The 24,390-nt window shown below is 36.0% G+C and overlaps 1 protein-coding gene across 6 annotated transcripts in view; it reads right to left on the reverse strand.

Annotated features, from left to right (window-relative positions):
* The window catches only part of DACH1 (dachshund family transcription factor 1), a 370,345-nt gene that overhangs the window by 36,890 nt on the left and 309,065 nt on the right, over positions 1-24,390 (reverse strand). For all 6 annotated transcript variants that reach the window (XM_040584157.1, XM_040584156.1, XM_040584154.1 and 3 more), the window contains 3 exons: positions 13,217-13,368; positions 4,417-4,564; positions 73-216 (listed from right to left, as the gene is read on the reverse strand). In XM_040584157.1, the coding sequence (XP_040440091.1) occupies positions 73-216; positions 4,417-4,564; positions 13,217-13,368 (444 nt within the window). The remainder of the gene's footprint in view (positions 1-72; positions 217-4,416; positions 4,565-13,216; positions 13,369-24,390) is intronic.

The raw sequence follows: 24,390 nt of genomic DNA on the forward strand, positions 1-24,390 counted from the left end.
TTCAATATAACAAGCTTCTTTTGGTACTTAAATTGAAAGTTAATGACACAGAGGGAAAAACTGGCTTCTCACCATTTAGGACCCTGAGACTGTCGGTTGAAGCTGCCTGTTTCAGTGTCTGCTCTGCTTGCTCCCGTCGTTTAGTCTCAAATTCAAGTGCTTCCTGCAATTTCCTCTTTGCCTTCTTTTCCTTCTTTAGCCTTTTCTGAATTATTGCTAGGAAAAAAGAAAATTAGTGTTCTCAGATTTGGATCTTAAACTTGGTTACACGTTTACCTATTTAGAGTCCTGAGAAACGCTAGAACTGTGAGAGTTCATACAAATTGATTAACTAGACAATACCAATTTAAATTACTTGAAATTCGCTGGAATCACACTGGGATATTCTAAAAGGTACGGTCCTGTAATATGATATTGAAAACAGTAGGTGATATTCAGCTAAAGCATAATTTTTATATATAAACAGAAGAGAATTTGTGAATGCCCAAATCAGAAAACCTTGGTACCAGCAGCGAAATGTACTTTTTACATTATCTAATGTAGATAAGCCTCTGTCTCTGGATGTGAGATGGTTTTCTGGGATTTAGTCTACCATTTTGCTATTGCCCATAGGACACAGTTAGTATGCACACAGCAACGAAGTTCTCACCTGCCTGCCTGCCTGCAGCTTCTCTCCCACAAGAAGGAGATCTGGCTGCTTGGGTGCCCAGAGCTCAGCCCCCACCCAGCTGTGGTTCTCATCCCTTAAGGAAAGGTCTGGAGGTTTCTAACTCCCCTGCAAGCTGCTGCTTCCTGCGAGCTATCTGACCTCTTGGTGCTCGGTCTGTTCCCCATATTTATTCCTTATCCACGTTTCCCTTTGTCCTTCCCTTTACTCTTTCTTGCTCTCTGTCAGCTCCTGTCCCATCAGCCAACTAACCTTGAAGAACTCATAGCAAATCCTTTACAGTGCTGGATGCCCCCACCAAGTAAGTATTACTTTGCTTTGTCAAGTGTGAGGAAAAATATTAGGAAAGGAAGGAGTATTTTAAAATTAAGCATTAGAATGCCCTAATCTAGAAAAATGTTTTCCTTGTATCTCTTCATTTCAAGTTTTACTAGGAAAAGGACTGCGAGGTCAGGATGAAACTTCACCACAACTTTATTTCCTATGTTACTAGTGACTTACAACAACAAAGGTAAGACTTGCATGATCCCTAACAGAAGGAACATATCACAGGTTATGTTCCTGATGGGAAAGGATGTGACCCAATTTGTCTACTCAATAAAAGCCAAAGTGACCCTCTAAAGAAATCATGCAAAGTTGTAGACCATATCATTACCTCCCCCAGCACACCCCAACCCCTCCTACATAGCACATTTAGAGTTTTCAGGGATGTGCATGTAAGAAGCTTATTTTTCATAAGATCTTCCTGGATAACCCTTTCCTGGAGAGTCTGTCATTTTGACATTAACTAAAAAATTACCTACTAAACTACTCACTAAAGAATTCTTTGCACACATGAAAATAATTCTCCTTACCAAAACCAGATACTAGGTGATACTAGGTTTGACTGCCAAGATCTAGCCCTGTATCTCACTCCAAAGTAGCCTCTCATACATGTCAAGGGATGAACACTGGAAAAGGTAAAAATATACTTTTACCCATTCATAGTCTCCATTTCCAGTAGTCTGTGATGGTGCCGTCTTTCACAAAATGCAATATTTAATTGATATGCTAAGAATAACCACTTTTTGGGCAACCTTGGATATTTTGTGTTGCTATACAGAACTGTTCAGACACAAAATGAATATAAGCACATACTCTGTAGTCAGAATAGCTACATAATTTACATCCAAGACTTTGGAATTTTGGTTCTTTCTCATTTTGTATAGTACCAACTACTTTACAGGCTAATTAGCTTACACTATCAAAGAACATCTAGTATCTATACAAAGGCTAAACTAAATACATTTTGAATCATTGCACGGTTTTAATGTTTTCATTATAAGTACTTTGAAAGTGATTGCAATAAATGAGAAGGAAACATATGTTGCTTTCTGAATTAAAATGTCATCATGGCTGACACATTGTAGATGTGACTACAGCAGTCAGAGCCAGAATTAGCAAGCCCTTACTGTGTAGCTGCTCACAGAAGAGATATTATCCTACTTTCACTAGTTGATGAGACACATCCTACAGCCTTAGGAATCACTAATTGGAATATTTACAAAGAAGGAAGGAAATAGTACAGTAAATAAGCAGCTCTGTAGAACATGCAGTAGAAGCAGTGAATTTAATGTTAAAAAAATGGCAAAAATATTCAGATGTAGCCACTAAAGAAAAAGATACTTGACTTGTGTTAATGCGATGAGCAAAAGACAGATATTGCCTCATCTGAAGATCCCATTCACCTAATGTATTTTCACCTGTATGCAACACAGTGGCTTGTGTTTCTATGCTGTAGCTTTTACGTGTAGTTCAGCTATTTTTCATATTGTATCTCTTAACTGAATAGGGATATGGTACACTTCTCCCATCTTGTTCATGCTTCTGTTAACAAATCTGAAATTTTCTTTAAGACGTGACACTTGCTATATGGAAAACTAATAGCAGGTAAAGCCTCCTATGTATTTTTCTCCTTTAGCTGAAAAATAAATTCTCACAATAATTACAATCTGGCCTTACTTTTTCTCTCCTACTTGGATCTGTTAATTTCAAAGAATAATCAATTACTTTTCTTTCTAGAAGTATCCACTAGCAAAGACAGTCATCCTCATTATATTTGCATTGCTGCATACCACCATTAACTGTTCAAATGCATTCCTCTTTGGTCTGACTCTTTTACCAGTGCAATCTCATCATTAGAGGGATGCATATAAAAGAGCAGGTAATGCACCATGCTGAAAATAACATTAGCAATTACTTCAGTACCCTGAACAAAATAAGGGACTATCCCATGATCTTTCCTGATATATAACTTTGAGTGAAATTCATTTTAACTGCTCAAAACATATGTGTCTAGTCCAGTCTAGTCACCTATATTCTGTCTGGAGTTAAAGAGAAGAGAAAAAAGTCTTCACGGTGTAATTGATGCCACTCACCTGTCTGAGAACAGGAGGTACAAACCCCTTTCTTATTGACCAGAAAGGAACTTACACTAACTTAAAGGAGGTGCTTAGCTTTTACATGGCAAAACTCAAGTAAGGTCAGATAGGTCCCCCCAACCTATTCTATTGTGCATGTGATTGCCTAACTCCAAAAAGGAATATATATTTGAGCAGTTGCGAGACACAAAGGTTGAAGGATGTGAAAAATACCTGAGCTCTTTTACAAAATTAAAAGTGTAAGCAGTGCAATTGTACTGAGCTAAATAGGCCAGTTGTGGACAAAGGAATGATTCATTGCACAGCTGCGATAATTGTTAATAGCAATAGTCTTTAAAAATGTATTCTCAAAAGTTACAAAAGAGAAATTAATGATGTGACAGTCCTACCCTTTAATGGGTCAAGGCATGAAACAGGATTACATTGTGTCCTTACTTCTAGCACATTAGTTAAAAATATAATGCTACTGAATGTGAATCCAAGTGTTCTCAGGATTCCGTTATAGCTGGTTCCAAGAAAATTAAACTGGACAAGAAGAGAGTTATAAGTCTAGCCCTGCAAAAATACATATCTGACTTGTCATGGTCTGTGTTAAACGGCAGGTGAGCCCCAGAGGTTAACTGTCCCTTGCAAAGTAATTAGACACTATTAATGGGTAAGACATACATATACAGAAAAATAGACCCATAAAGAAAGATGAGAACATGCTCATAATGCAATAGTTAATGCAAATCACTGTAAACTGTCTTACCTTTACTAACATGTATATACTTTACAGTGGGCTGATGTTGATACTTGAAATGCTCATGCTACTGCCTTATGGAGAAGAACCTTAACTGTTCCTTCTATAAACATGTTTTTGATCTACTATGCATTATAAAGAGTTTATATATTGCTATTATCTTTCTATTTATTACATACAGTTTGCCTAAATATGCAATATATGACCCTACCACAAAAGAAAAGACACAAAGGTTCCTAAAACCTTGCAGATTCTTAGATTTGCTACAAATTCTGTCTGTATTAGGTAGCGATCCTTATTCATAACAATCACAACCTGCCAAAGTCTGTAACAGCACCTACAGTATTTATAATTGTGTTGTGTATTACTAATGTAGTAAGTAATATGTTGAGAAAAAGGAAGGTCCTTGTTCTAAATCTCATGCAGATCCTATGCAGGATCAGGCAGGTTGTAGAACTTCCTGCATTGCTGTCAGCCTGGACATAACATGAGGTAAGGGGGAAAAGCTTTGATCAAGGTGTTTGATAAAAAATTTGGTTTTCTAAGGAAATAATTCACAAGTTGTTTGTCTTGCTTAATTAAGATACCTCTGTTCTTCTGCTCCACAGCCAATTGTTTTTCAAGTGTTTCCCTCAGTTCTCGTTCCCTGAAGAGCTCCATCTTCAGTTCTGTCTTTTCCAGTTGGACCTGTTTTTCTTGAGCTCTGGCATTGTCTATAGCAACCTTTAGTAGACCCTGTTCAAAGATAAAGTTCAATAATGTTTGAAGAATGTTAGAACAGCTGACATAATAACTAACTTCTGTTATTTTTCCTTGATTAGTCATGAGATTTTACAAATTAAATAACCCTGTTACTGGGTCAAAGACTCCCAATTATCAACAGCAGATTTTTACTGGAATGAATTTTAACAGGTGGGAGAAAATCTGTAAAATGCTGGGAGACAAGTTTTCCCAGAAAACACAAACTCACCATTGACTGTGCATATAATTCATGTGAAAAAGTTACAGGGATAGGTTTGATCTTTGTAAGAGATAGAGACAAGCCTACATCAGGCACTTGTCTGTGATCAAAACAAAAATCTGTCCCATTGAAAATGAACTGGCAGTCTCACAACTGCATCATCCACAGAATAGCAAATTTAGTCTCTAGCACAACCCAAGCCAATGGAAATTACCAAGGGAGAAAGGCTCTTCCAAATGCTTGCCATTTTCTCCTTATTGTTATTACTATTTTCAAATATTTTCACGTTCCATAGAGTTGCCAAGGAAGACAGGGTTATTGGGATGCTAAGCAGAGGACAGTCACAAAACAGGAAGATACATCAATTTTTAAAAGTCCATTATCTGACCTTGTACAATTGTTATCTCACAGCAGAGAACATAACACAATCTTCTCTCAATTTCTTGACCTGGGATGGTTGAAATAAACTCTACTGGTTTTTTGTTATCGTATCAGGAAGGAATAATTCAGCCTATTCTAAACTTGAGAATTTCAACTTCACAATTCCTCCTTTTTTGCAAGGAAACACAAAGATTCCAACACAGCTAATAACCGACAGTTAGGACACTGATAGGGTATGAAAAAGAGGAGGAGAAACAGAATTGAAATAAATTAACATGGAGAGAGGAAATATTTCCTTTTCCATTTTGCACAAGCCTGGCCATCAGGCTCTTAGGCATACAGCTGAATCTCTGCTTTTGAAGCTATCATAATACAGTAGATAATTAAGCATGGATATGTGTATATGAACCACTATAGATATAAACTTAACTCTTCTGTATCCTAGGCAAGTCTCCTCATAACTTAACTGTTGAGGTAATTTGACTCAACATAGATTTAATTATTGATATAAAGCAAAACAATGCCAGCAAAAGAAACCGAAGAGTACTCTGCAATAGCCCTACTAGGGAGGCATTCAGCTAAGATAAAAGGTTCACACTCAAAATTCAGTTTCAGAACAGCCACTCTACAGACATGAAATCATGTCCCCCAACTCCCAAGTAAGCCTCCTCACCCTCAGGCATGCTTCCTAAATTGGATTCTAGGTTGCATGTTTTTTCACTAAAATTGTTTGAAATATCTCCAAAAAGGAATGGAAAAAGAAGTCAGCATGATGATACTTGAGAAATGGAAAAAAATAATTTTCATGAGTGTTACTCTGCACATTTATCAGACTAGTCTTCCCAATGTCAATGCCTGCTTTGAAATTTGTGTCCCTCAAACTCTTCATTTAAGTCTGTTTTCAGAGTCTGTTATTTTCAGTACTCCTCATCTTCATTCTTAACTAAATTGTGGCCTCAAGTGTTGTCTCATTCAGAGCTTAATGCTTTGCAGCTCTATATTACATTTTAATCTATTAAAGTCCACAGGAGCTGAAAGAACACACCACCTTCCGACTGCAAGGCCCAGACGGTCACCAAAACGATAGACACTACATAAGTATAGAACCACATTTTAAAATATCTAACAATGGTAACACAACAAATGTACTTAGAAACACGTTTAAAGTTTTAGCAGTTTTCTTTAAGAGAATCAAATGCTATTCTAAAATAGCTAAAACACAATGCTATTTTGTGTTGAATGTTACACCTGTATGACTACTAAAGAAAACCACATAAAGCTAAACATAAAACTCTACAGACATATGTAAAGTAAAACAAAATTTGAAATATTTCTAAAGACTTTCCAATCTATTTTTAAAAAAAAGTTAATATCCACCTGAATTCTGTTCCCCCACCATATTCTCCTACATTTACAACCATCATAAACTATGTCTTCTATATGGGATGCATTTGAAATAGTAAGAAACTTAAGTAGGAGTTGTTTATCAATACCTGCTTCTGGCTCACACTTAAACTCCAGAATATTTTAATCTCCTCCAATTCATCACTTACTGGAACATGTGACTCATCCAAATCATTAATAAACCAGATCAAGTGAAATTACATGAAAAGTATTTGTTGATGAAAAGTGTATTGTCAAGTAAGTTTAAAGCTGCAAACACTCTCCTCCCAAATTCTTACAATCCATCTTGTTTAACAATAAAACCGAGCCGGTAAAGCAACTGCCATCTTTACTCAATTCAACTACATTCATGTACATGTTTCTTCTTCATCAAGAACAAACAATTAGTAACAAATGAAAGAGATCATTACATCAAGTGCCCTTTTAGATCACCCCAATTAAAACTTTAGTTTAGCTGTATTTTAATTCTAAGATACCAAATTCTAATTTTCTGCTCTGATTGCTCTTGTTGACTTATCTTTGAAAGATGTACTCTCAGTGCAAAGCCTAGAGATTATTTAGCAAGATGCCAATGTTGGCACCACTTAATGTGTTGATTGGTTGTATTATCAGTAGCAGTTTAAAATAAATTACTATTAAACTATTATTGTCCTTGGCTGACAAAACACAATATTTTGGTGTTCTTTAAAATAATGCTAGTGTGTAACATTGATGTGTGTAATTTTATATTAAGAATTGCTGCAAAGTATGAAGCTGCTAAAAGCATATTACATTTTCTATTGAATTTCTGCACCACACTTCCTCCCCCAGCCTTTCCTTTTTTTACACTTTGTAGCATAGCTAACAGTAATACATTACCTATTGCTGCTGATTATGTCTGAAAAATATTAACTTTTCGGAGCCAAGACCCACTAGGGACTACTTACAAGCTACACAAAATTAAGTTTCATTTTTAGAAGTTAAATCAGTGCACATCAGTAGGCGTCCAATGTGAAAAAAGATCTTCACTAGAGCCAAACTGATGCATATCAAAAGTGCTGTTGCTGCCAATGACGGCTCTAATGCAAAAATACTGGAAATATTCAAGGCAGAAGGGGGTGAGAAAAACAACTAAAAAGTAGAGCTTTCAAAAATCATCAGTGCCCCTTGGAACAGGAATACCAATTTCAGAGTTGCATGAAATTCTATTAATTCTCCCAGTGGATCAGCTGTAAAAGATTATACAAAATACAGTATGTCCAACTTGTATTTGCTATGGCTAATCCTCTAACTTGATATTAAATCAATATGCTGCCAATGACAATGGGAAATGCAGTGCAACAGGGGACATTAGGAAAAAGAAAATATTTCCCTTTAGGGAAGGTCAGATGTTATGGAGGCTGGATAATGATAATTGTAGTGAACATGCTCAGGTTCCAGATTTGTTTTTAATACAGTATGGCTCTATCTGGAGCCAGGCTTCAAACATGGCATGCCATTCTTCCCCTCCGTGTCATTGCTAATACATTTTTCATTCCAATGCAATGTCAAGAATGGACATTTTTTCCCTGGAGATTTACAGACTGATTTTGTTTGTTTACTTTAATGCACTTGTTTTAATAGTTTTCACTGATAAATACTTCAGAAATCTTCCAAATAAAAAGTTAAGCTGATATACGTTTGATGTTTATTCCTATTCTCTGATGTATCCAAAAGGACCATCATGTCAGGGCAGTCTACTGACCCTATAGAAATAAGACATATATCAAACCCCAGCTCAGCCTTAACACCAGTATTACCCATCACTGTTTTTAAAAAATGCAAATAATGTGTTGCCTATTTTGAAAGAGGTGGTGGGGAAGGTATATAGAAGCTCTTTCTCTTCCTATCTACATCTAGTGTGTTCCACCTAACCTACACAGTTACATGTGACATCAAAATGGCCTTACAAGTTAGTCTGATGGTGCACCTACAAGATCATATCCTGCTTCCAACAATCACCCACAGTGAGTGTAAAAGAAAAGCTAGAAGAATAAGGCATGCACACAGTGAAGCTTTCCTAGTCAAACCTCTAGCTTCCAGAGATTTGTAGCTCCCGGGCTTCCTTTTGCAATATTAGATATTCATGGTGAAAACACTTCAAAGTAACATTGCTTCTCTTTTAGTCAGGAAATTATATATAATTTGAATGCTTTAATCATTAAAACTTCTAGTGAAAGGCTCACCAAAAAAATTAATATATACATTTTTAGTTCACATTAGAGGTTAAATTTTGAATATTTACTATTTGTAACTGACTACTGGCTTATAACATAAGCAAGGTAAGATAACACAGCTTGACTGTCTCTACAGATGACTCCAGAAAGACATTTTGTAATATCTCAGATTAAGTATCTCCATCACAGGCAAAAGCATATTGCACAAATATAAATGACATTTTAATGCTTTCTCTGAAAAATAAAATCATTCTTTTGAATTTTAGAGAAGACAAATAACATGAAGTAAAACTGCGATTTTTACTTTATTCAGCATTTGCAATATTTTTCTCTTGTGTATTTAGTTGTAGATGGTAACAGTGCAGGAGACTCACAGCAATAAAGCCAGTAGTTTGTTTTGTTTTCATAGGGGAATTTAGTTTGTAATCATGCATTTCTTTTATTAATATCAATGGGATACTTGCAACTTATTTTACATATCTCTTTAAAAATACTTAGCAACAGGACTGTATCAATACAATACAGTCTTGATAGAAAGATATAGCTATCAGGGTGCAACTAATTCATCCCTTAGATATTAATGGAAATCCAGCTCAGCAACAGTAAAGATTCATACTCTAAAAGCTTAAAAGAACACTACTATTAACCAAGAATATTGCAGTATCATGAAAGGCTGTGGCTGTAACATACTTTGGCATAATAGGACCATGACTCAAAAAGGTGAACTTAGGCAAGGGGTACAGAAACATCTTTAGCCTTCTCACTAGCACCCACACAGAATTTTGCTGTGACCCACCTTCCATCACCCTTCATCCTCCCTGCAGCTGCACATAGACTTCCAGCATTTAATCTGGAAGAAATCAACAAATATACATTGGGAGGGAACAGACATATCACTTCATTTAAACTCTCTGGGGAAATTTATTTTCTCTTCCTTTTAGATGTGCAGATATACATCTGAATAAAAATATATGTCCCAAATCTCATTTCTATATTTTATGTGTGTATTTGTTTAATTATATTTTGTTAATTTATTATTTGCATCTCAGCAGTCACCAGCAAGAAAAAAACCCACATTGGTTGTTCTAAGTATTGTATACTGTTACGATCTCCTCTTTAGATTAACAATTAATTAAACGTATTTTTGTTTCAATTAAAGTATTTATGGAGAAGTAAGAAAAACATATATACAATGTACAAAAGGAAATAAACCTAACTACCAGCCCCTGGTGACAGCGACAGCAAATAGGCTTGTCTAACATTTGCCTAAAATTACAAATTAGTGATTAGGGGCTATCCATTTAACTTCAGTATGGATGAAAGACACAGACTCACTTGTGTTTAGTGGCCAATTTTAAAGGAGGACTCAGATGTCTAAAATGGAAGTATGCATAGTTAGGCACCAAACTAATAACGTAAGCTCCACAGCACCTGAAAGACTTTTAGCACATTTTTTCAAATATCAGAAGTGTTTAGAAATATTGGTTCACATACCCAAAAACACTGTCCCCATGGCAAGTTTTACGATCCTCCTTACCCTGACAAAGGTCAAAATCAGAGCTCCTAGTACCCATACAGTACCCTAATCCTGTCCTATTTTAAACCAGGACAGGCTCTACAGCCTCTTCCGGAGGTATCCAAGGTCAATATTATGCAGATCCTCTGGATCCTGCACCTCACACAACTGAGTATGCACAAGGGGATCACAGCACAGATATCTACCATCACGTTCATGCACACTGGTGTAGCCAGAGGCTGCTTGCCTATGTATTCACATGGCCATCATATCCCTAAAAACCAGGCAACCTCCACTACCACATGTGGTAGATTGTGCATGCACCGCGGTTCCATGACCTATCAAAGATGTATACTTGCCTTTCACAAGCAGACATATACCTTTTCTAGAAAAGGAAACATCCATATTTTTGTCATGCATGACCCTGAGGAAAAAAACCCAGCGTTTACCAAACCCACTCATCTGCCATTTGGCTAGATCTCTCCTACTTTCTGTTTCAAAAGCACCTTAGTGCTGGAGGCGGGGAACAGACTGCAGGCCAGGTGATCTTTTCTAGAAAGTTAGATCTGCTCCATTGCTGCATAGCTCCAGCAAGAGAACAGTGAGGGATCTCACTGCTCCACTTCCCCTTTGAAAGGGATATGAAATTGATCTGGACCAAAGGAAAGCAAAGAGGAATTTACCCAGCGACAAGAGTTCAACTCTTGTACTGAACACGCCATGGGTTGCAGGTAGTGTTTATGTATTTCCTAGCAAAATCACAAACGATATTGCAAGCAGGTACCATAGTACAGCCTTTCCCCTTTCCACAAATCCATTAATGAGTTCAAATTTGTAGTTAAATACCTAAAACTCTGTTCTGAAAGTGTCAGTACTACAGTATCTAACTAATTTGTGGGGCTGGGGTAGCCCGCTCTCATTGCAATAATTGCTAAAAATGGACACCATTTTAAATGGCATTGATTAGAGAAACTGCCACTATTGTGTAGGTTATCGTAATAGGCTACTGTTTTAAAAATAATATTTAAGTTTTTCTGCACAGGTGGGAAAATTAAACTAGCTGCTTTTTTTTTTTTCTTTTTCTGTAGCTTTATAATGTTGTCCTGGTAGAGATTAAATGGAGGCTGGGGGGGTGGGGGAGTGGGGAGGGGCAGGGAGAGGGGAAATACCTTGATGTTATATGAAAGGATTCCCAAAGATCTGTGGAAACCACGTAATTCAACGTGAGGACATACTGAAAAAATCCAAAAGGACTTATGTCCCACCTATTTAGCCTGATAGATGATTCCTCGTGAAGCAGAACCCCAAGGTAAGGAGCAGTAAGTGCAAAAGCACAATGACAGAAGGCATAAAGAAGTCTCTGGCTTCTTTAAGGTGTTGCCTTTTTTTTTTTTTTTTTTTTTAGCTCTTCACTCCAGGTAAGAGTAGGGTTGTTTGTGGTTTGTTTGTTTTTTAAAATTAATGACTGAATTTCACATTCATATTTTCTGTAAAACTGAATGTGTTCTTGGCAAATTACTCCTGGTCATTTATCCTGAAGTAGTCCAGTGCTCTCATGTTCAATCACAAGATTAGCTAACCTGTTGATACTGAATGCTTTGCTCATTAGGTTGCTGTCTAGAGACACTGAGTGCACACATTTGTCAAAAAAATTACTAAGAACTTTCCTGTACATGCATGCACAGATAAAACAGATGTACTTTGCTAACTGTATTTCTTCCTTCAAAAAAATTACATCCTTTAGAGATTGCAGCAGATCTATTAGAAGAATGCTAGCTGTTGTAGAATTATCTGGGTTTATGATTTAAATATTTAAGTTCCTAAGTCTCAGAACCACAAAAAGCCATCACAAATATGCTCCTTCAGACCAGGCAGATATAGCAATACTGTATTTTTTCATTACTAGATCTCAAAACATCACCAATGAATGGTTCACATGCATTTCATAAAACAGCTCTGAAGTGTCATAAAATTTAATGAGATTGCTTAAGAAAGTAAAGCAAGCAGGATTTGGCCCTACTCTGTCACAGAGTTTGCTGAATAGAATACAATTGATTTTATGTATTTGCAGGAATCTGCAGGGGAAAATACTGTGACAAATACATTAGAAGTTAGTAGCTAAACAGATGAGGCTTATTTGGAATGAGTACAATATGGCTGCATTATTTCCTGCGCTATCATTTTGCTTCTGCATGCAACATGCAACCATACTGTTGCAAAAGTTGCATCTGGGGAACACATGATCACTGAATTCCTGGACAAAATAATCTTCATTCTAACATGAAACACTAAAATCTTGGCTCCAAGCTATATGCTAGTGTATACCTTAAATAATATTTGAATCAGGCTGTACTGTACACACAATAGACATCATAACTACCGAATAGGAAATCTGCATAAAATTTGGTAATACCCTTTGAAGTCTATTCTTTGAAGACAGTACTTTAAGTGAAATGAGCCTATTTATAAAATAACTGCATTTTTGTGAATGCTTTTATGGCAGACACATTTCAAATAACTTTAAATATAATTTCCACCTTAGCACTCCAGAAATTTAAAATAACTACTTATTAAAGATGTGTTTCTCTGCTTAGTAAATGAGATAAAGTTAAACAGTAAGATACATTTCATTAGCCTGTAATAAAAAGAGCATTTAAGACAAAGGTTGTTAAACACACCAATGTAATTTTCATCGAATTGTCTGCTGTGTTTTAATATACAATCTGTATTTTTATGTACTGTATTTGACAGCTTCTAAATTCATTTGTTTGCTGTGGTTCCTTTAAAACCTAAATTACTAGAAAGTTTCAGTAAATTAGTTGATCCAAATAATCTTATGAACTGATTAAGCTAGAATGGTTATATTAATTTAGACAAATCTGCAACTGGCTCCTCTCCATCCCTTTAAGCTGATCTACTGAAAGGCCTACCTGGATGTTAGTCAGAAGGGTCTCTATGGAGGACAATCCATCAGGGAATAGAAAAGGAGATGGAAAACCTGGAGGTAGTGGTTGCCCGTGCCCAGTTAGAGAAAGTTTGTCAAGGCTGTCTCTTGCGGTTGGTGTGGAGAGCGGGGTCTCATCTGTATGTGATTGAAACAAAAATATAGAACAAGTTACGCTTGTCTGTTTTTATTAGACCTCAGTAATGGCTTCCCTAGTGGTTTCCAGAACATTTATTGCAAATTGGTTCCTGCTATCAGGAGAAAATGCTTTCTGCTGAATTTTCTTTAATGAAAAAGCTGTGGAGATACAACAAGATAACATTAATGAGTAACTTTATAAGCCTTTTAAATGCAGTCTCTAATGAGACTGAGTTTACAGTGCCATAGAATCTTTTTAAAACAAATATTATCTCACATATACTTGTGATAATATATTCAGGCTGACTTTATGGGCACCTTCCCAATTATCTCATTTTAGTTTGTGTTCTATTTGGATTGACAATAGAAGATTTTCTACTATGACATATATTTTGTATACGAGAAGTATTTGAATATGAGGCTTCCCATACAATTAACCCTTCCCGCTCTTAATGGTTTCACTTACAGCTCAGAAGATTCTGCAATACCGAGAAAAAATACAGCTCCTCAATGTATTTTTAATGAAGCAAGTACACCTGATTCCCACAATTGAAACATGCTCTGAACAATACATGAAATTAACAGCATGGTTAAAATCACTGGCCTAATTTTTTTAAGCATGGACATCTTCTAACAATTAGTGCTAAACTCCTTAGTGGGATCTTTGTAACAATCACATCTGATCAGTTCTGACATCACAATGGGAAAAAAATTCCCACAGCTTGAAGACTTCTAAGATTGAAGTTTCACACATAATCTATGAATGGATTATAAAGCAAGTGAAAAAAAAACCCAGAAAACAAAACCCCCCACAGTTAATAGAAACTTCAATACTCTGGTTGGGTTCATTTTGTGGTTTTGGGTTTTTTAAACAATTTTATAGACTACTACTGATATAATACAGAAATTTAGGTAAATTTCTTTGCACCAGATGTTAATCTGGATTCTTCAAAAGGAAAACTATCTATACATATATAGACATACATTTATCCGTACATACTCTTCTTACCAAGGGCTCAGTCATTAACTGACACATATTGATTATTCTCAATACAACACAAGGACATCAGAATGCAGTCTTGGTATTACGCAGATCTCTGCACGCCTATTTGACTACAGAAGAGTTTGTCAGACTTGCTCTTTTCCATTTGGGCTTTGGTCATTATAAGATATCTAAGTTTGAGGATATTTTAATTTGGTTTTGTTTCTGCACTTCATTTAATTATAGTTTCAATAATAGTTATATTCATCTATTCATCCTATTATGCATATTAGAAATAATATTATATGAGAGTTATGATCCTAGTTGCCTAAAAGGAGTTCTCTCTTTGACTGGGGTGCAGTATTTTCTTATGTGGACATACTCTAGGACCAGGAAAACTGAAATCTGCAGCAACAAAGGGTTAAGAGTATATGCTTTGTCAACCTCAGGACCAGAAAACCGTAAGACAAAATCCCAGTTCATTCCAAGAGTCCCCATCCAGCGTTACTCCAGAAGGAAGCAATCTCCATCAGTCATGTTAAGGTGCAACATCTTGCCCCATCTCCACACCAGCTCTGTTGTGCCAGCCAGCATTTACAGTGCTAGATTAAAAGCCTCATCCACTATGTCCCTCTGCAGAAATACCCAAACAGCCATTTGGATATCTGCTTCTGGGCTGATCCCACTTAATCTTTCTATAGCCTTGATCACTTAATCACTTTCTATAGTGAAGAGAAGAAGACACCAGTTTCAGGTACTAATCCATCTGAACTACCACAGGCATCTACTGCAGGAGGAGACCAACATTCCCCGAGAAGTGTCTGTTGCCTTTAAGAGAAGCCTATGATGACTCACTCAGACGGAAAGTTGTACTTTTGGTGAGATTAGTTCTACCATGGATGCTGTTCTTCCTACCTCACTGTGGTTCAGGCTGAGAGTAACGCACACAAGGAGTAAGACCCCATTTCATGTCCCCCATTTGTCACAATTTGTGCCACAATTACCGCTTTTTCATAAAGTCATCATTCAAAAGCTTACCAAGGCAAGCTTTGTGAAAGGAATTGATGTTGACCAAGGGAGGAAGACTTCAGCCCACTCAGAGTCAGAAAAGATTTTTTCAGCTGTATTTAACTTTTCCAGTCATATCACAGTGTTGAAAAAAAATGACTGTAGATTACTGAACAATTTCCTATCTACCTTACCAAGATTCAAAGCAGTCCCTGAAACATGCACTCTTTGGGTGTACCATCTGTCCTCATGCTACCCCACAACAACACGGAGGTCTCTGTAGTCATTTTGTATTAACATACTAAAATTTGTCCCTAAATATGATTTTTTTCTTTTCTTACATACCAGATAAAAGTGACCCACTTAATTTCATAAGCCTTAATACACTTAAAAATTATGCTCTTCCATGCAATAACTGAGACACAGAAAGCTCCTAACACAAGTTTTTCACAGAATTTAATCAAGGGATAAAGTTTTTTACTGTATTACTACTTTGAAATTAAATACATATTATGTTTTCTGTACTTTGTGCATGCTCAAAATACATTATGAAGTTTGCAAAGATTTTCCTAACAATGTGTGGCATGGTGTTGCAATAGGCAAAGAAACTCCAAAAAAAAGGTTAGAATGGTATGAACTCAAAATAACGTCCAAACTCTTATGTTATAATAAATGACAGAAACAAATTTACACTGAAGGGTAAGACTAGAGAGCTGAACTTACTATGAACTTATTTTAATGAAACATCAACTCAGAAAAAAAAGACTAATGTGACTTTGTTTTCTTGATGTCCCATGTGAAATAAACTTTGAGTGTGAGTATGTTTGAAACAGAGCAAATGTACATATTAGACACAGGAAGCATGGATATTTGTGGATGTGAGATAAGCAACGATTGAGGGAACCTTGGAAAAACTGCATTTTTAAGAAAAAACACACTGTAAACACAGCCAATTAAAACATAACCGCCTATCTTAGTAGCAAAATAATACGACCTCTTGCCATTACAGCATTAAAAATCTTCCATTCCTGCAGAAGTCCTCTTTTCTTAATAGGATAAGATATCCTTGTTTCCAGATAATCATTAGCCTAATATCTTTTAAGCAGTTGCAAAGGAATTACTAACGTTTCTCTTAACCTACTAGCAGAGCAACACTGCAAAAATGATGAGCCCTTGCTGGGAAACAGAGACTTGGCATTTTAAGTCTAAACGCATCAAAGGAAGCATTCGAAGACAAGTCAGGGCAAGAGGGGAAAGAGGGTCAATCTACAACTCCATTGTCAGAGTTGGGAGCACAACAGTGTAAAGAAAGGGGGGGGGGGGGGGGGGGGGGAGAAGAAAGAACAAGGCAGAACAAAGAAGTGTCCGAGCCTGCCTTGGCTTGCGCTGGGAACTGAGATGTTATAAATTAGCAAATAAACAAGGATGGGACAAGCTGTTACCCAAGCCTCTACAGTATCTGAGCAGAGATGAATATGTGCCTTGACATATGAACTAAATCACCGTAATAGGCAAGTCTGAATGCGACACATATCTTTAAAATATTTGTAAACGCTACATCCACTCTATCCATTGTGCCTCAATTTCCAAAATTCACGTGGTTTTGTTCAAACCAGATTTTATCTGCTAACAGCAGCTGGTTTGGGCCAACTACAACAAACATTTTTCACTGTATTTGGTTTGTTGCCATTCTATTTTATTCTTTCACCAGATAACATGGAAACAGACATCCTGGAAGCTGTGACAGCTATTTAAACAATAACAGATGAATAGAGGTAGCTATTCTCTTGTCTTTGTTCCTAAAAGCAAGTAGGTTAAGTTCAGACTGGTCACCAATCAAACTGGAGAATATTGATATTGCCAGGATTTGAAAGCAAGCGATAATAGCTGCCTCCAAAAAATACTATAGAGATTACCGTCTTTCTGTAATCATTTAACCTTTTTTTTGTAATGCATCTTGATGCTTTTTTATTCTTTGTAAAATATTTCACATGCATTTATTCCTAAAACAGGCTCATTCATACCATTTGAATGATGAAAGAGGAACACATTTTCACTTTTTACTATCATAAATCTGGTGCATACATTTTTGTGGAAACAATCTATTCCATTTGGTTTAATACGATTCTACTTTATGTTCTCAAACACCCTTTATTACCAAGTTTTATATGTCACCTTCCTCAGAGTTACAGGTGTGAGAAGCTCTTCTATTTTAATTAATCTGCAATTGTTGATTTATATTAACACAAAAGAACAGGGAGTCCCATGTCCTGAACTGAAATGTTCACCAACCTCGGGCACATTTACAAAACAAGTCCCCTTGCTCAATTCCCGTATCAGTTGGCTGTTTATATAGATTTGGTCATTCAAGATTCACCCTGCATATAACTAGGGGCAATGTGAGATGACTGTGAAGGATGCTAACGATCTGTAAAAGGAATGTACAAAAACTAACGCTAATAAAAAACTTTTGGTTTGTTTGTTGTTTTTTTTTAATTTACATTTTAGTTTCTTCTTTTTATGCCAAAAACATTTCTCCAGGACATCCAAATACTCTGAAATTAAAACATTTGCAACTGTGGCAGCTGGAAATCTGGGGAGAATATAAAATATTCAAACAGACTGACTGACTGGTTGTGTTTCTGTAACATTTCAAAGAGGCTGGTGCTCTCACAGTTAACAATACCATTGGAAACGCTGTCCACTGGGTTCTATTTCTTGGCTTGGTATGTTTGCCTGAGGACTTTGGGAATAGTAACTCAACAATAATGAAATATGACTAAAAGATTAAAAGCTTACATGGAAAGGACCACAGCTACTAAGAATGTGGGTTTTGGATGTGTACATTGCACACGATGGCTTTACACCTGGTGCAGTCACATATTTTTGTGCAAATAGGTCTTACAGAACTCATACATCTGTATATCACTCCTGTCATTATGGACCATTTTCATAAGGGGCACAGCTTCAAAATAAGCTCACTTTCACTTGATGTAAAGGACTACACAGCAATAAAAGTACATAAGAACCTAGTTCTCTATATGTACACTTTAGAGGTAGGTTTAGATGCAGGACTTGCCCATCAACAGTAAGACTCATATTTACTGACTGAATTTAACCACTGAAAATGCAATATTCTAGCTTGATGCTTGTCCTTTTTGGAAAAGAGAGCTTCAATTAATACATTTACGGTATATTTTGAATCCTTTTAAAGAAAATGCAGTCTCTACAGATCATTCTTCACTACCGCACAGGTTCACTGAGCATGCTGCAGTCAGAGTTCTCTCCATAATGGCAAATCAGAGCCAGATGGAGAATCACCCCCTGAACACAAGATCAGGGACATCTCTTTCTCCCAGGTTCAGTGATATCCCTTGTATGCTGGTACTTTGTAAACCAATTTATTTGTAAACACAGACGAAAAAACGGAATGCATTGCTAGCTGGAATCAGGACGTGGAGGTTTGGAAACAGGGGTGACTTCACAAGGAAACAGGGACTAATCAAGATGTGAGGGAACACTGAGCTGAGAAAACAGGAAAGAAGGACACTCAAGGTGTCCGAACACTTTGGAAAGGGATAAAAGGATTGGGATTATGTGGTGAAGGAAGGGAGAAAGAGAGCTTAGGAACAAGAAATTTACACTGACTCAGCAAGAAATAAACAAAACAGTTAAACTGTTTTTTTTTTTAACACAGCGTATTCTGTACAATTAATTTTTGCAGTATTCCAAGAACTGTTGTTCAATGTAAATTAAATTTATAGCTGTCAATAGCAAATATTTAAAAATACGTTACTTAAAGAGCATGTGTTTAGTTTTGTTAAGGAATTACTGGTATAACATCAGTATAAATGAATGGATAGAGTTGGGAAAATATATCCAAAAAGCAAAAATGTAATTAGTGGTGATGTTCCAGCTGTGAGGATTTCTTCGGGCTTTTTGGACTAGATCAAGTTGAGTTTATTCTTCATTTTACATGTCCCTAGGAGGGCCTCAGAGTCAATCAGCGCAACTTATCTAATTTTCTCTTTCAATAAAAGGATTATTTTAATAACCTTTATCTTAATTTGCAGCCTATTACTGATTTGGGCTGGGTCAAGCAGTATTTGCTGATTTATTTATTCTAAGGATTTCACAATACTTCAGAATAAATTATCATTCATATTTTTAAACAAATGTATTTTACCATACAATTGAATGTTAAAATGCCAGTGATATTTCCACTTTGTGTACCTTGGCATCATAACACATAATGTACAAAACAAAATTATATGTTTCCTCTGTCTCCATAATAAAAATTATCCTGTTCACTCACAGAACTTTTCCCACAATTTTTATAGTGTATAGAATGGTCAGAAATAACGAAGAAATGGGATAGTCAGAGATGATTCTGCATATATTTGATAATTATAAAGTACAAATATCCTGAACACCTGACAGTAATTTACATTAATTAACTCTAAAGAAATATAAATTCCTAAAGATAAAATGATGGTTAGACAGGTACACTAAATACCTTAAATGCATTTTAAGTAATAAATTAGTGTAAATACATGGTACTTTATAATATTATAACCTGCAGTTCTTAATTATGAGAACTATGTCCGTTATTTCTTTTTTAAAGATCCTTATATGCTACTGGCAGGGGTTGGATGCAGATTAAGGCCATCTGTGCTTTGGATGCCGAAAAAAGTATAAATGTATTTTACTGGTTAATGTCAAATGTCCCAATTAGAACTCTGCTAGCTCCACTCCATCAGCCAGGCGATACTGAGTACTAAAAAGAATGTTTCCTGGCTTCATAGCAATTCTATGGGAACTACTTATATGCATGTGGAGGGTTGTGTATATGTGTCTCCCTATAGGTTCAGATGAGTCATTCAAAGTTTTTTCTAAAGTCTTGCTGAGGGGTGTCCATAATCATCGATGCAGTAAAGGGATATCTGGTTAGGAAATCAAAACCCACCATTCATGACACTAGCTATTTAATCTCCTTTACTGCGTTGGCTACAGAAGCTGGCTCCCTCACCTAGGTAGCCTGATTGTACATCTAGCTTTCCTAAATGTATGCAGAATCAAAGATCAAGCCAAGTAGTTTGAGTCTGAGCTAAATTCCTGATTAACATCAAACTTCAAATTAGGGATCGGACTTAAAGACCCCATAATTAATGCATTGTACACTAAACCTCACATTTTCGGAATTATGGACATAAATATGCACATCTCAACTGATATAAGCAATACGCAAGGCAATACATCCACAGTATGCATACTTATTTTTGTGCTGCCTGTTCCTTCCTATACTTTAACTGTCTCCATATGGCTACTGCAAAATTCAGAGGAAAAAATGTAACAGAAGGCAACAATTGCATTTTGCTAGATCTTATCAGTTCATTTCAAGTGCCTAATGATTTGGATTAATAATCGTCTGGACATGTTTCATGGGAGTTGAAAAACATATATTATTTGGGGATTTAAGGTGATTTAAAAAATAAGGAATATCAGTAATATTAGCATCTTTTTCACTGTTAGCTGAAATAACACCACTCCTTTTTTGTATGGATAACCATAGTTAGAAGGGAATTCTTGATAGGAGCACAGCTGGTAACTTGTAAGATGAAGGTTTTATGGTAATACCTGGAACTGCATTGTTCTCACAATGTTTTTCTTGGTCCATGTTCAGTTAATAATTCTAATATTCATTCTCTTCAGGGGAGGAAAAAAAAAAAAAAAAAGGTCAACATTTTCAAGAAGTCCGTATCTAGCAATGTTGCAATTATGGCCCATTTTCTTGGTAATATGATGACAGCATGAATCAGATGCCCAAACAGAAAATGAATAGACAGTGATGTGTCTGTGCAACACTCGTCAGCTGTCATTCATTCAGTAACACATAACCTGTCCGACACCCTCATCCCCAGAGTGCTGGCAAGCAGATGAGGTTGACCAGGCATGCTTGGCGCCTGGTGTAAAGTGGCAGCACAGAAGTCAACAGTACTGCATTTCACAAATAAATATGTCAGAGAAGTTCAACAGAGAAGACAAAAGAGATTTAGACACTTTGCATTTATGGTAGCTTATACTGGTCATCTGTTGCAACAGAAAAATATTTAGCCGGTCAGAATTTGTAAAACTGGATTTATAGATAAATGTATGTGTTCTGTTTAACTGAATATTCTTACAGAATACTGTCATGTTTCTTCTTAAAATAACATGAGAGAATATCGTATTTTAGATAAAGATATAAAATGTTCAGTGACAGTGCTTTTTGCAGAAATACAAGTTTAAAACACGTATACTTATATTCACTTTCCTGTAAGAGCCTATTAATGCCCATGCTTTTGATAACTTCTTTTATGAATACTATCAAGTGCTTCTAATATTCAGACTGACTGTGTATTAATTAGACCACTGAGTAAGATGACCAGTCTAAAAATGCAGATCAAGACAGAAACATACTAAGAAAACTTGTTCCCAAGCTTTCTCCGTGCCAAAATTCTTATCCCAGATGTATTAATGCCTCACTCTCACAGCCAAAGATGCCAATAAAATAAAATAATCAAGAAAGAGTCAGATGGACTTATCCAACACAGCTCTATGGGCCTATTGGGTAATAGATTCAGGAATTCTTGAATATGCAAGGAAAAGCTAAAAATAAATTGGAAGTGCAGGAGAAGAAACCCTGCTTTGATAAGAAAGTACCTAGGGTACTGTGCTGGTCAAGCCCTGCAGTCATGTTTCCATGACGTTAAGGGTGTTTTATCATCAATAGTTCAGTAACATCCAGCCTTTGCTTAAGTACCCAAATGGCAATACATACTTTTTACATCATCTTTGCATTACATTTGGAGTCATCATCTGGTGACTCCAAGAACTCTTCTCACATATAATACAGTAAAAAAGATGTGAAGCATCCCATTTTGACAAATTCCCGCCAGTAAAAGTACAAAATGAGTGATCAGGTTTAGTATCATGAAGCAGTATAATGCATAGGCTTCCTTATTTTGGGGGTTAAAACCCCCATACTTGAATAAGAAGCTATCAATTACTTTTAATTCTCTTTTCTAAATGACTTCACAGTAGTTTGTTTTGTGAGGTGTTTTTTTTTTAACAGATATAATAAACAACCTTAATGTGTCTATCTATGGAATGGTTCCAGTACTCAGATGCAAGTGCTGTAGACAATAATTGATGTACACATTTTGGATTATATGGTTATGATATCCTAATAGAAATTTGGCTGTCTGCCTATGGGAGTTCAATATGAGTTTCATAGTTTATAGCATCAGAAACAGTCCTTTGCAATATTATAGCCACATTTCTCAACCCATTGCCTATGGATTATATCCCAATATCTGATTTTCACAGAAATCCATAATAATAAACAAACCAAAATCCCCAAACCTCAGAGTGCTCAGAAACAAAATTCAGAATGGAAAGGCAAGCATTTTTACATCTGATATGATTCCTCATGCAATTCATTCATCAAACATCTGCAACAAGCTGCCAGAATCTGTCCATTAGTGAGATTTCTATGGCATTCACTAGCTTGATGCTCACTGATAGAATAATGCAGAAGTTTTACCTCTAATGTTTTCTGCTCCATTTGAGGCATCTAATTTACAGTGAGATTTGGCTTGCATGTGTCTTCATGTCTTGGAATATGTAATTTATGCTAATATATCAGAATACATATTAGAGAAGACCAAAAAATATCCGTTATGTATTTATGCATTATGGGTCACATTCATCACTGATTTAAGAAGATAAAAAATAGTTTGGAGTGATCATGTAACCTGTATCAGTTTCATTTACATTAGATACAGAAAATTAAGGTAACTTACAAAGCAAACATGCCACATACTTGCTGGTAAACTAAAATCTTTCTCAGGATCCAGTTTAAAACCTTCGTGCAAATTAAATATTGCAGTCAGTCTTATATCTCTATTGTATCATAATATCAAGGGAATATGCATTGTTGTATGTACAATATACAATGTATGTACAATATGAGTTGTAACTCCACTACAGGGACAGATCTTTTTACTAATTCTGATCACATCAAAATTTTTGTGAATGTTTCCATGTTTATGTGAATAACATAATTGAAAAAATATTTATTCCAATACTTAACTAATAATAAATGCTATGTAATAGAAGCAAAATACAAATCCTAAGAGTGGTTCAAATGCTCTCTACTGTTCTTTGATAATTCATATATGTGATAAATGTACATAAACAAAACAGGAATCAAAAGATCTTTACCGTTATGGTACTGTGAAAACTGTTACTACCTAAACAAACTGAAAGAAATTGCAGAAGCTTTATTATCTTAACTTGATGAGCTCCTTACATATTTATAACACTTTTATTCAGTATCCTGATAGCAGGTTGGGTTTTAGCCCAGCTAGTAAAAGAGCAAGAGCTGCTTCACGAAATTACCACCCTGCATGGTTCTGTGAACTGCTGCACCCAGAAGACTGAGATGAGAAAGTCACAGCAACCTTAGTGATTTTTTTTCAGGTCTTCAAAGGACGCCAGTGCTACTGATGCAGGCTGCTCTTCTACCAAATTTTAGGACAATTCAACGAGCTCAAAACCTAAAATTAAATTCTTCTTTAATTATAATTTTCAACATCACTTTCCTTTGTCTTCTCTTTGTCCTAGCTTTTCTGTAACTCAGTATATTCTACTGCTTCCTCCAGCCTTTTCCTTACTTCTCAAATGTTTTTCTCAGTAATGCTTTCTGTTTTGGTAGTTTCTTCCCCTTTCAAGATATGAAGAAATGAGGCTGCTTGTTGAAATTTCAAGTCTAACTAAACACCAGAGGAGAAAAAATACAGTTAGGGAAAAATAAAAGATTGTGAGAGAAATCTGAAGAGACAAATCAGCCTAAACGATCTCCATATTTGCAAAATAAAACAGATCATGACTTCTTTTCTGCTTATTCATTTCCACATGTAACACTGTGAAAACAAGATCTAAATCATTATCAAAACAGATAAGAGAGTGGAAAATAAACTTTAAAATAC

Source organism: Falco naumanni, chromosome 2, assembly GCF_017639655.2.
Source record: "Falco naumanni isolate bFalNau1 chromosome 2, bFalNau1.pat, whole genome shotgun sequence".
Taxonomy (NCBI): domain Eukaryota; kingdom Metazoa; phylum Chordata; class Aves; order Falconiformes; family Falconidae; genus Falco; species Falco naumanni.